At 38.6% G+C, this 13,549-nt stretch overlaps 1 protein-coding gene across 1 annotated transcript in view; it reads left to right on the forward strand.

Annotated features, from left to right (window-relative positions):
* The window catches only part of RORB (RAR related orphan receptor B), a 218,493-nt gene that overhangs the window by 160,670 nt on the left and 44,274 nt on the right, over positions 1-13,549 (forward strand). Inside the window, exons 2-3 of the mRNA XM_055426896.2 lie at positions 4,259-4,344; positions 9,406-9,547. Coding sequence (XP_055282871.1) covers positions 4,259-4,344; positions 9,406-9,547 — 228 coding nt within the window. The remainder of the gene's footprint in view (positions 1-4,258; positions 4,345-9,405; positions 9,548-13,549) is intronic.

A 13,549-nucleotide genomic window follows, 5' to 3' on the forward strand; every position in this document is an offset into this window, starting at 1 on the left:
TACAGCAGGGGCTTCTGAAGGAGAAGAACTAAAGATATGTACATTTTGAGAAGCAGAAAAAATGAAAAGCATGGTGACCTTGAGTGATGTTGTGGTAAGGCTCCCTAGGAAGGACCCTCAGGAATATGCCAGGGTGAGAACTGCCATCTTCAAAAAGGGAGACAAATTTGGATTACTACTCAATTGTTGAATAGGGTTTGCCTGCCAACTCAGGGGATATTAAGTTAGTTGTACATCATAAATTATTCTAATATGAAGTAAAACAAAAAATTATTTAATATCTCCCCTGACACTCTTTTGCACTACAAGAATATCATTTCCAAGGAAAAGATATAGGATCACTATTATAAAGAAAAAAGTTTAATTGGTAAATAAAAATTAACTCTAGTCTCCACAAAGTTTTACCAGTAGAAAAACATAAGTGAAAGGACAATATAAGAAATTGAAAACCTGATAAATGAGCATGTCTCAAGCCATCTCTCAGGGCATTTCATTTACTCTAAATTTGTCTCTCAGAAGCTACTGTTGAGCTAATCCACAAATCCAGCAAAAGTATGGAAGTGAACTTCTTCCTCAGTCTCTATCACCTTCATTGTCACAGCTGGTGAGGTCCAGGCCACCTAATCCTCCCTAGATATCCACTTTGAAACCATGATAAATAGTTTGTCATTAGATCTGCAGCCTCTGCAAGAGAGTCACACAGGAAATGATGGCAAGTATAACAGCAAGATGTTTAGAAATGGCAAACACTGAAGCAATGTTCTGATGTGTTGTCCTAGTGTCTGAAATACCCCGCCATGGAGATGTGCTTTATAAAATACACAGTGTGAACTAGGAAGCTGTAGCTCCAAAGCAGTGTATTTTAAATGAGAGAAAAGGAAAAGGATTCATGCTTTAAATTATTGAAATTCACCTTCATCTATAAAAACCTCAGACGATCTATTCTACCATAGGAGATAAAAATGGTCATAGGTTTTCCAAACTGGTAACTCCCTTCCCACATACAACCTTACACAAATACACTTTTCAGGGACTTCTTTCTCTTTAAAAATACCGTTGAAATGTTTATGGTTCTTCAGGATTACATGTTGAACTAGAATTATAAATATGTATAAATATGCAGATGTTCTATCGAATCATTCCTTATCCCATTTGTATTTCCGAAGTTGTGTAAGATAACCTTTGTGGCTTTCCAAAACATCTTCTCTCACCCCAGGGGGCAAATTACCTCTATTTTCATTTCCTTTAGAGTTAGATCATTTTATAATTAAGAACTTATTGAAGCAGATTCTCCCCACGTGTAAGTTACTCCCTGGGGAGTAATTTATGCAAAGAGTGCCTCTGACTTAATATCATACAAGCCTAACAACTATACAATGGATACCTGGCATTTTTAGTCAGTTTTGCAATCACTGAAAAAAATCCACAGTTGGAAATGTTACTCAAAAAAAAAAGTACAAATAACTTACAGTGTCATTCATTTGGGCTTTTTAACAGTAAGATTTTTAATAAAGGAATGTGTCTTATATTTTTTGTTCGAAAGCATCAGAAATACCAGCTAATTATGACATTTTTTATTATGATGATGAAGAATGACATTATGTAGCTCTTTATTATTTACAAGGTAAAAATAACTCATTTGATCCTCACAAATCTATGAAGTTTGTCAGCTAAACTCTCTAAACCAGAAAACAAGATCAGAGTATCTTTTTTCCTTGGTCCAGTCATTAACAGATTAGAGACTGGAAACCAGGGGAACAGAACAGAGTGATATAAAATCTCACATTTTTTTCATGTCACAAAATTTTGAAAGCAAATACTAGTTCATATATAAGAAGAGAAGCAAATAGAAATACTTAGTATAGTAAGTTTTTTTCCTTTGGATTTGTCTCCTGATATTTTTATTTTTATCTCTTTAATTGCTACATTTGAATAATATAGGAATTCAAAATTGTATTTGTATTTTATCTTTGTGGGAGGCAGTGAAAGGGTTACTGAATGAAATATCAGGACAATCAGCTAATTTCCATGTTTTTTCCCAAGTCACCTTAAGAGCATCATTAATGACCTGAGTCCTCAGTATTCTCATCTGAAAAATAGAGACATAACACTGAATATTTTGTTATAAAGATGATTTGAACTTATTGGGAAATATTTAATTTAAAAAATTTACTGTGTTTCCCTAAAGCTAAGTATTTTTCGATACTTAAAGCTACATTATTTTTTAAAGTATAATGGTAAGAAAAAGAGGGTTATGTCATTGCATATTTGTTTTGCATATTCAAGGGTGAGAAACTGCGTGAAAGCATCCAAGTGGCAGATTGATGTATAAAGCATTTTGAAGCATATTTTGCATAATTATTTTAAATTGGGAGTGGGAATAGCAGATCTTCCTAGTGTGTATAATTTTAACAACACTGAGAATACTATCAGAGACATGGGAACTACTACATTCTAAATAAAGTTTATATCATGGATTCATCCATAACCTCAAAGATGATGACTTAAAATCATCTAAGAGGTCTATACGTGTTCTGTTAGACATGACACTAAATTGCACACATGCAAAATGGAAATCCTATGCCCTACCATATTCCACAAAGGAATTGCCTTACCAACCACTTGTTTATGTCAAATCCACTGTTTAATCCTACACTGAAGGCTAGGAAGCAATAAGTCACCTTTGATTCTTCATCAATTTCCACCTCTTTCATTTTTCTTCTCACTTCTTCCATTGAGCTATCTTTCTATTTGCTGCTTCTTCTGCATTTATCCTGCTACTGAGGTAATTCACACTTTCAGCTCCTGACACCCAGGTTGGGAATTTTAATTAGTCTTCCATGTGTTTCTGGTCAGCCTTCCAAACTTACCTTTCTAAAGTAACCAAACTACCACTTTCGCCATTTCTTCATTCACGTCTTTGATTCCTTATAGCCAGTGATGTCAGGTGAAAATTCTTCTGCCTGATCCCCAGGAACTTCATAATCTGATATCACTCCCTCTATCCAGTTTTATGACCCAAACTTCCATTAAAGCCAAGTTGCTTGTCTCAGTGATCATAAGCCACAATCATTTGGGGTCATCTTAATTCCATCCTGCTTGCAGAAATGCTTTTTGCCTCGCACTTCCTACAGTTTTCAAAATCAAAATATCTTTATCTCCAGTGAAATTGTTTCAGTACTATTGAAGTGATAGTACCCACATGCTTTGGGCTTCCCAGGTGGCGCTAGTGGTAAAGAACCTGCCTGCCAATGCAGGAGACTGAGAGACTGGTTTGATCAGTGAGTCAGGAAGATCCCCTGGAGGAGGGCATGGCAGTATTCTTGCCTGGAGAATCCCATGGACAAAGGAGCCTGGTGGTCACAAAGAGTCGGACACAACTGAAGTGACTTAGCATGTACCCATATGCTTTATCATTTTTTCCTTGATATCTCCATGTATTAATTTGGGTTTATTGACTAGATAATTGGTGTCATTAGTATATCTTATATCAACAGTCTTTATTATTTTAGTGGATATATAGATACTCAATAAATATTGGACAGATTCTTCGTTGGCATTTTCACAAGTAAACCTCCAGCCATTTAGTGTATGAAATCACCTCTACCCCTTCCAGTTTTGCTTTATTTACTCATTTAAAATATCATTGAAAAAGGTAATGTGATCATTCTCAGTGACTTAAAGTTTGAAGTACAAAAAGAAAACCCAAACCACAGGTTCAAGAGATTTTTAAGTCACACTACATGAAGTTTGAAAAGGAAAAAACAATGAAAGCAAAAGTTTAGAAAACTTCTAGTCCCTGGTTACATTTTCTAGGTTAAGGAAAACAAAACAATGGTAAATGGATGCCCTTTATTTAGAAAGGGATTCCCAGGTGCCCTGGTGATAGAGAATCCCTCTGCCGAATACAGGAGACGCAGTAGACACAGGTTAGATCCATGAGTCAGGAAGATCCCCTGGAGGAGAAAATAGCAACCCACTTAAGTATTCTTACTTGGAGAATCCCATGGACAGAGGAGCCTGGCAGGCTACAGTCCCTGAGGTCACAGAGTCAGATACGACTGAGGGACTGACCACCACCAGGTTACTTAGAAGAAGCTTATGGAAGCCATTCAGACAGAATAGGTGACCCTACCGCCCCACCCCCAAACACTGAGACTTCAACACTGAGTCATGGCAGGAGAAGTGAGGACGGAGATGGGAGGGTGGAGAGGAAGGCAACTCTGTAAGCTCAAAACTGTCTGTTTTCCCCTTTCAGCACAAATTGAAGTGATACCATGCAAAATTTGTGGCGATAAGTCCTCTGGGATCCACTACGGAGTCATCACGTGTGAAGGCTGCAAGGTACGGGCATTAACAAGGCACAGCTGACAGCGTCTGTGTTGGCCTCAGGCATCTGTGTGCTTCACAGTGCAAGAGGTGACAACTTTTGAAAGGCCTGCTAAAGGATTCTTATCCTGCTGCTGACACTCAGGAATTCTTGCTTGGTGGTGGGTGGGTTGACTTTCTGTTATTTGGCCTCTCACCTTTTTGTCATTGTCTATCTCACCAGGAGCGGCTTAGAAATGGATTGCTATTTAAAAGCCTCAGTTATTCACATTTACCAAAATATAAATACTGATGTGCTGTATTAACAGTCTTGTGTCCAGTAAACTCCAGCACATTTATATCAACCTTAAAGTTTAAAATAAAGATTATAAGTTAATGGGCCTGTATTTATTTATTTATCTGCTTGAGAAAGCAGTCAAGGTAACATTTGCAATATGCTTGTGACTATCTTTTATTCTCATATTTCAGAAAAAAAAAAAAAACTAGACGTATGAAATCTTAAAAATGGAGCAGATAACCTCTTGTCAGTTGAAAATAATCTGCCTCAATTTCATCAAAGAGGTCCTGAGTTATTAACAAGATTATGTCATATGGCCAATATCAATGATCTAGTTCATGAGAGAACACGAACAAACATGTTTTTTTTTTCATTCTCAGTCCAGTGTTCCCCTCCACGACAAATCCAACTAATTCTTCCAATTCCTATAAGCAAGTTGATTTTTAAAATCTTAAAACTGGAGGAATAGCAGTTAACAAAGACTAATCCAAAATAAGAGAAATTTGAAATTTAAGAGTAAATGTTTAAATTCAATCCTTAAAAGGTAGGAAAGATGAGAGACTAAATATCAAGGGGAAAATGAAAACAGTTCTACAACTAATTTTAAAGGGCACTGTGTAACCAAAACAAATGAAATGAAGATATAGTCCAGGAGGGGAAATTGATAGACCGGCAAAGTTATTGGCAAAGCAATTATATTTTTGATCAAAGATGCAAGCTGAGTGAATCATTAATTTAAGGTCAGTAGAATGAAGGAGATGCGGCACAATCACAGATTTCTAAGAACCACCCTTAATCTTATAAGACTTTCAGATATAAATGAAAAAAAAACATACTGAAACTCAGGTAGTCATGCTATGTAAAAAATTGGCAGTATCTTCATAACAGTTTCGAAGAAGTATAATTCCTGGAATTGAAACTGGGAGGAAAGGGAAAAAAAGGAATAAATGAGAATAAAGTCAGGAGAGGGAATGCAGAGGGGGAAGAATAACAAAATGTACTAACCCAGCAACATACCAACCTGCTTTAGAGGTGATAAGCAATAATCCATGTTTGAACATCATGAGATGTGCCTTGTATTCTGTTCTTCTGCAGACCTCTAATTCAGAATTGCATGTTATCCACCTTAATGTGCCTCAACTTGTCTCATGAAACAGTAAAGCAAAATTACAGATCAACAATTTTTTTTTACTCTCTTAGAATAAGTTATTACTTCCTCCAAGCAGATAGACAATTTTCTTCGTAGAAAGGAATAATTTGGGAATCAGACCCCTCTCCAGTGAAATCACTCCCACTGTGTTGGTTTATTATACAATTTTAAGAGCTCTGGTCTAGTTTATACACTATCCATGGGAAAAAAAGGGACTTCCCTGGCAACTCAGATGGTAAAGAATCTGCCTGCAATACCAGAGACCCAGGTTCAATCCCTGGGTCGGGAATATGCCCTAGAGAAGAGAATGGCAACCCACTCCAGTATCCTTTCATGGAGAATTCCATGAACAGAGGAGCCTGACAGGACACAGTCTATGGGGTCGCAAAGAGTCAGACAGAACTGAGTGACTAACACCATCATCATGGGGATGGTGATTTTAGACCACTGTCAAAATGGAAATGTTTTGTTTCATTGTTTACAGCTGGATTTAGAAAATGTCTGATTTCAAAATATGAATCTGTGGTCACATTAAGGAGCTAAACAGTTTTAAGCAGTAATTTTTAAACTATTGAACTACTTAACAATTATATTCCAACAGGTCGATAGCCATGAACGAGTGTTTAGGTTCCTGTCATCTTTTCTATTTAAAAAAGGAACCTACAATCAAAGAACTTGTTATTTTGAAGCATATTCTGACGTTTTAGTCAAAATGACATTGTACATCACACAAATTTTTTATTTCATGGAAAAACCCACATTTGTAAATATGCTACATTTTTCTCCAAATAGCAAACTCAAGAAATTCTTCTCAGAATAAGATATCAATGTCAGCACATTTAGTATCAACCTCTGAATTTTCATAATCCTGTTTTCGGGTCAACATAAACAACCCGCATTAAGAAAACATCATTTCAGCGTGTGCATTTGTTCAGATTCCTTTTCATTCAATAAAAATTTAAAACAAAATCTCCTTTTCATGCCAAAAACCTCATTTGCAATAATGAGCAACAGATAAGCAAGAAATACCTTACAATTAATGTCAAATTGGCCTTAAATTAGGGCTGTAGCTGTGACTTCAAAAAACGTCTTTTCTGTCAACTCCTTTGCTAAGTGGCACTTAGAGTATCCACAGATAAAAACCGCACAATTTTTTTGTAAAATGTAAATTCCAAGTCATCTTTAATCAGGACCAATGGACTGAGGTTATGCTTTCTGACAGCTTTCACGGTAGATGAAGTACATCATTTCAGTCCCTGGGGGCTTGGATCTGATCTCTTGTTTAAGGGCTCCATGAATTCTTTCAAACTGGACAGTTGGATATCTTATTTTGCCACCACTGGTCCATTAAATAAATAATACACTTGGAACTATGGGGGCAAAATTAGTTCTTGTTGTTGAATGGCTTGGGGCTTATAAATACAAAACCTTAGAGAGGAGATACTTGGCCATGCTTCATTTTCTGAGTTTTTCACAAGATTGGCCAAGCTCTCTGTTGCAGTGCTTTGCCAAGCCATATGGAAGCCCAAGACAAAAGGAAAATCGATAATTTAAATTCTGCTTTTATTTAAATTTTTCAGGGGTGTGCATTAATGTTGATTTTTAACATTTAAAATCAGTGTTAAAATATTTATCCTGAGTGCCACATCTTTTGGCAACCCTTAAATATGTGATCAAGATGGTTTCCTCACCAGCCTCACCCTAGTCCCAGCCCTGCTCTATCCTCCCATTGATAGCTGAGGAAAAATGGAAGCTGTTTTGACAGAAGTCAGGTGTCCACTTCCAGACATCTCAGCAAGATGGGCATCGTGGGCATTGGTCAGCCCTCCTGAACCTTTTCTAGGCTTCCTGCTTCCAAGAGACAATACTATGGGTTATCTTTTCCTAACATTTCTCTTGGTAAATCTGTTTGTAGCACTTTGCACCTTTGCTGTTTTGAAATTCAAGAGCAAGAAGTGATGAGGAAAACACTAAATAGGTAAATGAAAGGGTAAAGGAAACTTTCATATCTCTGGAGAAAATGTTTAAAGATTTTTGCTAAGATAACTAACGTGGGTTGTAGCCAAAGAATAAATAAATAAATAAACTCAGCTGTGAATTTATTTATAAGGGTGATGTATGGTCCAAGGCAGTTCATTTTGTACCAGAAAGACCTAAACTTACTTGCTTGAGGACCTCCAATATCATTATAGTCTCAGACAGTAACCGGAATGGATTAATTTTGACTCCTTACTGGATCTACTTCTGTGGTTTTAGCGTTTGTTTTGCCCCTTTTGTTATTAGAGGCATATGTAAAGGCCTGCCTCAGGGAGGCATGCCCTCCTCACCAACACCCCCCACCCTTGGGCTAGGGTGCTTTTGTTTGGCTCTCAGGAAGATAGCCTGACCCTGCCCGCCTGTGAAGGACTGGGACAGTCTTGAGTTCTTTGTGTGGGAAATGGCCCCAACGTGGCTTGGCTCAGAAATTCACATTTTGGGGACCAGAATCACAGATAGCTGTGGCGTGTTTGTTTATTGATATGACAGGAGATATTCCATTTCACACCACCCAAGAAATGACTGTAAGGAAGTGAAACTAACACATCCTCCTGACTAAGACTTGCCATCCTAAGAGATAGTTGCAAGAATTAAATTGTCTTCTTACTTTGTTTCCTCACCTCCCCCCACCTCTGACCAATAAAAGAATCTGGCATGCAGGCCCAACAAGATGGTTATTTCAAGATGCTACTCTGCCATCTCCTCTGTTAGCTGGCTTTCCAAATAAAGTTGTATTCCTTGCCTCAACACCTCGTCTCCTGGGTTTATTGGCCCATCTTGCTGCAAGCAGAGAGAGCTTGGACTCAGTAACAAGATAAAGCAGAGGGCATTCATTCAGCTTTTACTTACTGTTTATTTTTTTAATTGGCAGTTTATAAACCATATTTCCTTTTTTCAAAAGATGTGGTTGACTCTAAGGTACATCATTGGTTAGAAATACAACCTTCCAGATACATTCTGGCCAAATACAAAAATTTCCAAATGGATGAAAAAGCATCTAGGAAGATAGTGGCACCTGTTGAACCCACACTCCTCAGTACCCCAGGTTCCTCACTCATACAGCCTTGACATAAGCCTGTGCTCTTGGACCAGGGGGTGCTAATGGTAAAGAACCTACCTGCCAATGCAGGAGCCTAAGAGACATGTGTTCAACTCCTGAGTTGGGAAGATCCCCCGAAGGAGGGCATGGCCACCCACTCCAGTATTCTTGCCTTGAAGAATCCCATGAACAGAGGAGCCTGGTGGGCTACGTTCCGTAGAATCAGAGTCAGACACAACTGAGCGCGCACGCATTATCCCCAACAAGTTTTGTTGTATGTGACACTCTCCTCTGCCACTCTCTTCCCACCGTTATCTGGGAGCAGGAACTCTGTTCTGGTCTACTTCACACAGAACAGCAAAGATGTCTTTAGTAAATATTAATGAGTGAATGAATGATACCTTCATATCTTGGCAGAGAGTCCAAGTTTTCTCCAATAGAAATGTCTGTAAGCTATCCAAGGAGAGGTAGCCAAAGAGTTTTAAAAATTGAAGTCAGTTACTTTCACTGTAGTATATGTTAATGGTTCCTTCTCATAAATCTACCTCCCTCCCATTCTCTCTCTCCCTCTAGGGATTCTTTAGGAGGAGCCAGCAGAACAATGCCTCTTACTCCTGCCCGAGGCAGAGAAACTGTTTAATTGACAGAACCAACAGAAACCGTTGCCAACACTGCCGACTGCAGAAGTGTCTTGCCCTAGGAATGTCAAGAGATGGTAAGGCATTGCCTTCCTATTTCTTACTTAAAGGCTTTCAAATGGATGCTTTGATGGAATCTGTTTAAAGGGTTGGAAGAATTCTAGACAAAGAGAATTGGGGATCCAAACTAAAGAAAGCTACATGCTGGCAGTGTATTAAAAGGAAAAGTAAGAGCATATAAATACATAATTTTGCCTATGAAATAGGAAGAAAGGAAAGACTTTCCTGTATCTTACCGAGAAACCTGTGCTAACTAGATTAGGTGAAAGCCACATAGAGTGAAAGATGGCCACTAGTCCAGGTTTCTCTGTGAATGAGGGATTTCCTGGGATGTGAGATTTTCTGAGCTAAAACTGGAAAGTTCCAGGCAGACCTGGACCACTTGGGTAAATCTGACTAGTGCACAAGTTGCTTATTATGTTGAGATGCTGAGGAACAAAACTGGCTTTTATAGGAAGCCCAAAAGCTCCATTAATGAATGTGACCTATTCAGATGAAGATAGCAGAGGCTATAGCAGAACTCCATGTCTTAGAAGGCTTGTGTAGATGGTGTCCTTCTCAGAATAGACTCAAGTGTGCACTTTATCATCACACCCAACCCAAATAGGTAGCTTGGCACCTTCTTAGATTAATGAAAGAGGACAAATAAGCTCACATAAAGAATTTCATCTAGCTTTGCTTCCATTTTTAAGTATTCAGCTAAACAAATTTCTTTCTGCACTGGCACTGGCCATAGCACTCCTATGATTATGAACAGCCCTGAGTCCTTGGGTCATTTCTGTCTAGTTCCCACTGAATCCTCAGGATCTGGTTAAAAGCAGGTCCCTAAGTGTTTGCTGAATGAATCGTGAAAATATTTTTTATGTAGAGCCTGAGACACAGATAAAGTCCCTGATACTTATTCTATTTATGTGAATCATTGTGATTTCTGTGTCACTGGTCACACTCCCTCTAATGAAGTTCAAGGTGGTATGGACCAAAACAAGAAAAAGAAATATTTCTAGATTTGAAAGAAATTTAGCTAATTGCCTTCACTGTCTCTTAGTATAAAGGGATTTTATAAGCTATTAAATAAATTCAGGCCTTTTAGTCAATTGGATAAATTTAGCTCTGCTTAGAAAATATATAAACTTATACACTGTCTACTTCTTAGCTTGCATTCTCCAGATAGTTGTATCTTGAATTTTTCTTACCATTTCTCTAATTTCCAGCTCACCTAAATTTGCCTTGCACAAAAGTACACTAATAAGATATATTTGACTCAAAAAATAAAAATAATCTGATCTTGAGCCCTTCAGTTTATAGGTAGATTCTACAGCTACAGAGATTAAGTTTCCAAAACTTTTCTATTAGCTGATCTTTTTGTCTGTTTTTCTAAATTTGCTAATCACATACATTTACTCTTTAGGGTAAATTTGTAGCCCTGTGTACTTATACATTACTAAAGTGAAGAAAGTGTAAGGTAGGGGTTAAGTGATTTTCAGAATTTATTTAGTGAAATTCTGTGGGAATTTGAGTTGATGATTTTGTACTTAATTTTTATAATTTAAAGGTGGCATAATAGTTGACAGTATCTGAAAAGCTCCATTAACAATTATACAGAGAGACTAACCCACTAAGAGATGGTGCTTCTTCCCACAATATAAGGAAGTATGTATTTGGAATGAGAGATCACGTTGGTGTGGGCTGGTGAGCAGAATCATGGGCAAGGGATGGGTATTTGGTCCAAGGCAGATTTAGTGACATCAGCCTACAAAATCTAAGAGATTATCTGAATCTCACAACATAAAAGACATATATTGGTAGGGGAAGGATTGTTTATGGATAGAGCCAGAATTCCTTCTCAAGGGGGAAGAAATTTACCACAGCACAAACATTTATGCAAGTAAAAGCAATGCAGTACCTAAGGATGCTGAGGATTAACAGTAATGATCCTTCTTGATTTTAAGTCTAGAAACAATCCTGAGGCTTCCAGGAACATCGTCCAAATTGCCTCCTAAACATCTCTTATGTCAAAATGATGATGAGAAGGAATACTATGAGGTGATAGAAGTGGTTGGGAATGAGGAGAAGGAAGTACAACAGAAGGAAAAAATGATTCTCTCTAAGGGAAAACAAATTCTTTATCATTTGTATAGAGGAAGTTTGTTATAAGCCTTGAATATAAAGGGTACTTTATAAACTAAGTAAGTCACACTAATACTTGGGAATGGACTTCCTAGGTGGTACAGTGGTAAAGAATCAGCCTATCAGTGCAGGAGACACAGGAGACATGGGTTTCATCCCTGGGTCAGTAAGGTCCCCTGGAGTAGGAGATGGCAAATATTTCAGTATTTCCTGCCTGGAAAAGCCTATGGACAGAGGAGCCTGGAAGACTACAGTTCAGGGGATCGCAAAGAGTCAGACGTGACTTAGCACATACACGTCTGTCAAGTTAAATACCTGGGAAGCTAAATAGGGTTTATCTCCTATTGATTAATAATGCCTAGTATGTGGTATCAAAGGATTACAGTCCTGAGGTTATGGTTGATTCAGTTCAGTTCAGTCTCTCAGTCATGTCCGACTCTTTGCAACCCCATGAATCATAGCACACCAGGCCTCCCTGTCCATCACCAACTCCCGGAGTTCACTCAAACTCATGTCCATCCAGTCGGTGATGCCATCCAGCCATCTTATTCTCTGTCGTCCCCTTCTCCCCCTGCCCCCTATCCCTCCCAGCATCAGAGTCTTTTCCAGTGAATCAACTCTTCCCATGAGGTGGCCAAAGTATTGGAGTTTCAGCTTTAGCATCAGTCCTTCCAATGAACACCCAGGATTGATCTCCTTTAGAATGGACTGGTTGGATCTCCCTGCAGTCCAAGGGACTCTCAAGAGTTTTAACCAGCACCACAGTTCAAAAGCATCAACTCTTCGGTGATCAGCTTTCTTCACAATCCAATTCTCACATCCATACATGACCACTGGAAAAACCATAGCCTTGACTAGACGGACCTTGGTTGGCAAAGTAATGTCTCTGCTTTTTAATATACTATCTAGGTTGGTCATAACTTTCATTCCAAGGAGTAAGCGTCTTTTAATTTCATGGCTACAATCAGCATCTGCAGTGATTTTGGAGCCGAAAAAAATAAAGTCTGACACTGTTTCCACTGTTTCCCCATTTTCCATGAAGTGATGGGACCAGATGCCATGATCTTTGTTTTCTGAATATTGAGCTTCAAGCCAACCTTTTCACTCTCCTCTTTCACTTTCATCAAGAGGCTCTTTAGTTCCTCTTCACTTTCTGCCATAAGGGTGGTGTCATCTGCATAGCTGAGGTTATTGATATTTCTCCTGGCAATCTTGATTCCAACTTGTACTTCTTCCAGCCCAGCGTTCCTCAGGATGTACTCTGCATATAAGTTAAATAAGCAGGGTGACAATATACAACCCTGACGTACTCCTTTTCCTATTTGAAACCAGTCTGTTGTTCCATGTCTAGTTCTAACTGTTGCTTCCTGACCTGCATACAGGTTTCTCAAGAGGTAGGTCAGGTGGTCTGGTATTCCCATCTCTTTCAGAATGTTCCACAGTTTATTGTGATCCACACAGTCAAAGGCTTTGGCATAGTCAATGAAGCAGAAATAGATGTTTTCCTGGAACTCTCTTGCTTTCTCCATGATCCAGCGGATGTTGGCAATTTGATGTCTGGTGCCTCTGCCTTTTCTAAAACCTGCTTGAACATCTGGAAGTTCACGGTTCACATATTGCTGAAGCCTGGCTTGGAGAATTTTGAGCATGACTTTACTAGCGTGTGAGGTGAGTGCAATTGAGCGGTAGTTTGAGCATTCTTTGGCATTGCCTTTCTTTGGGATTGGAATGAAGACTGACCTTTTCCAGTCCTGTGGCCACTGCTGAGTTTTCCAAATTTGCTGGCATATTGAGTGCAGCACTTTCATAGCATTTCATTCAGGATTTGAAATAGCTCAACTGGAATTCCATCACCTCCACTAGCTTTGCTCATAGTGATGCTTTCTAAGGCC

This window comes from Moschus berezovskii, chromosome 7 (genome assembly GCF_049115385.1).
Source record: "Moschus berezovskii isolate FMDL1 chromosome 7, NW_MosBer_1.0, whole genome shotgun sequence".
Taxonomy (NCBI): Eukaryota; Metazoa; Chordata; class Mammalia; order Artiodactyla; family Moschidae; genus Moschus; species Moschus berezovskii.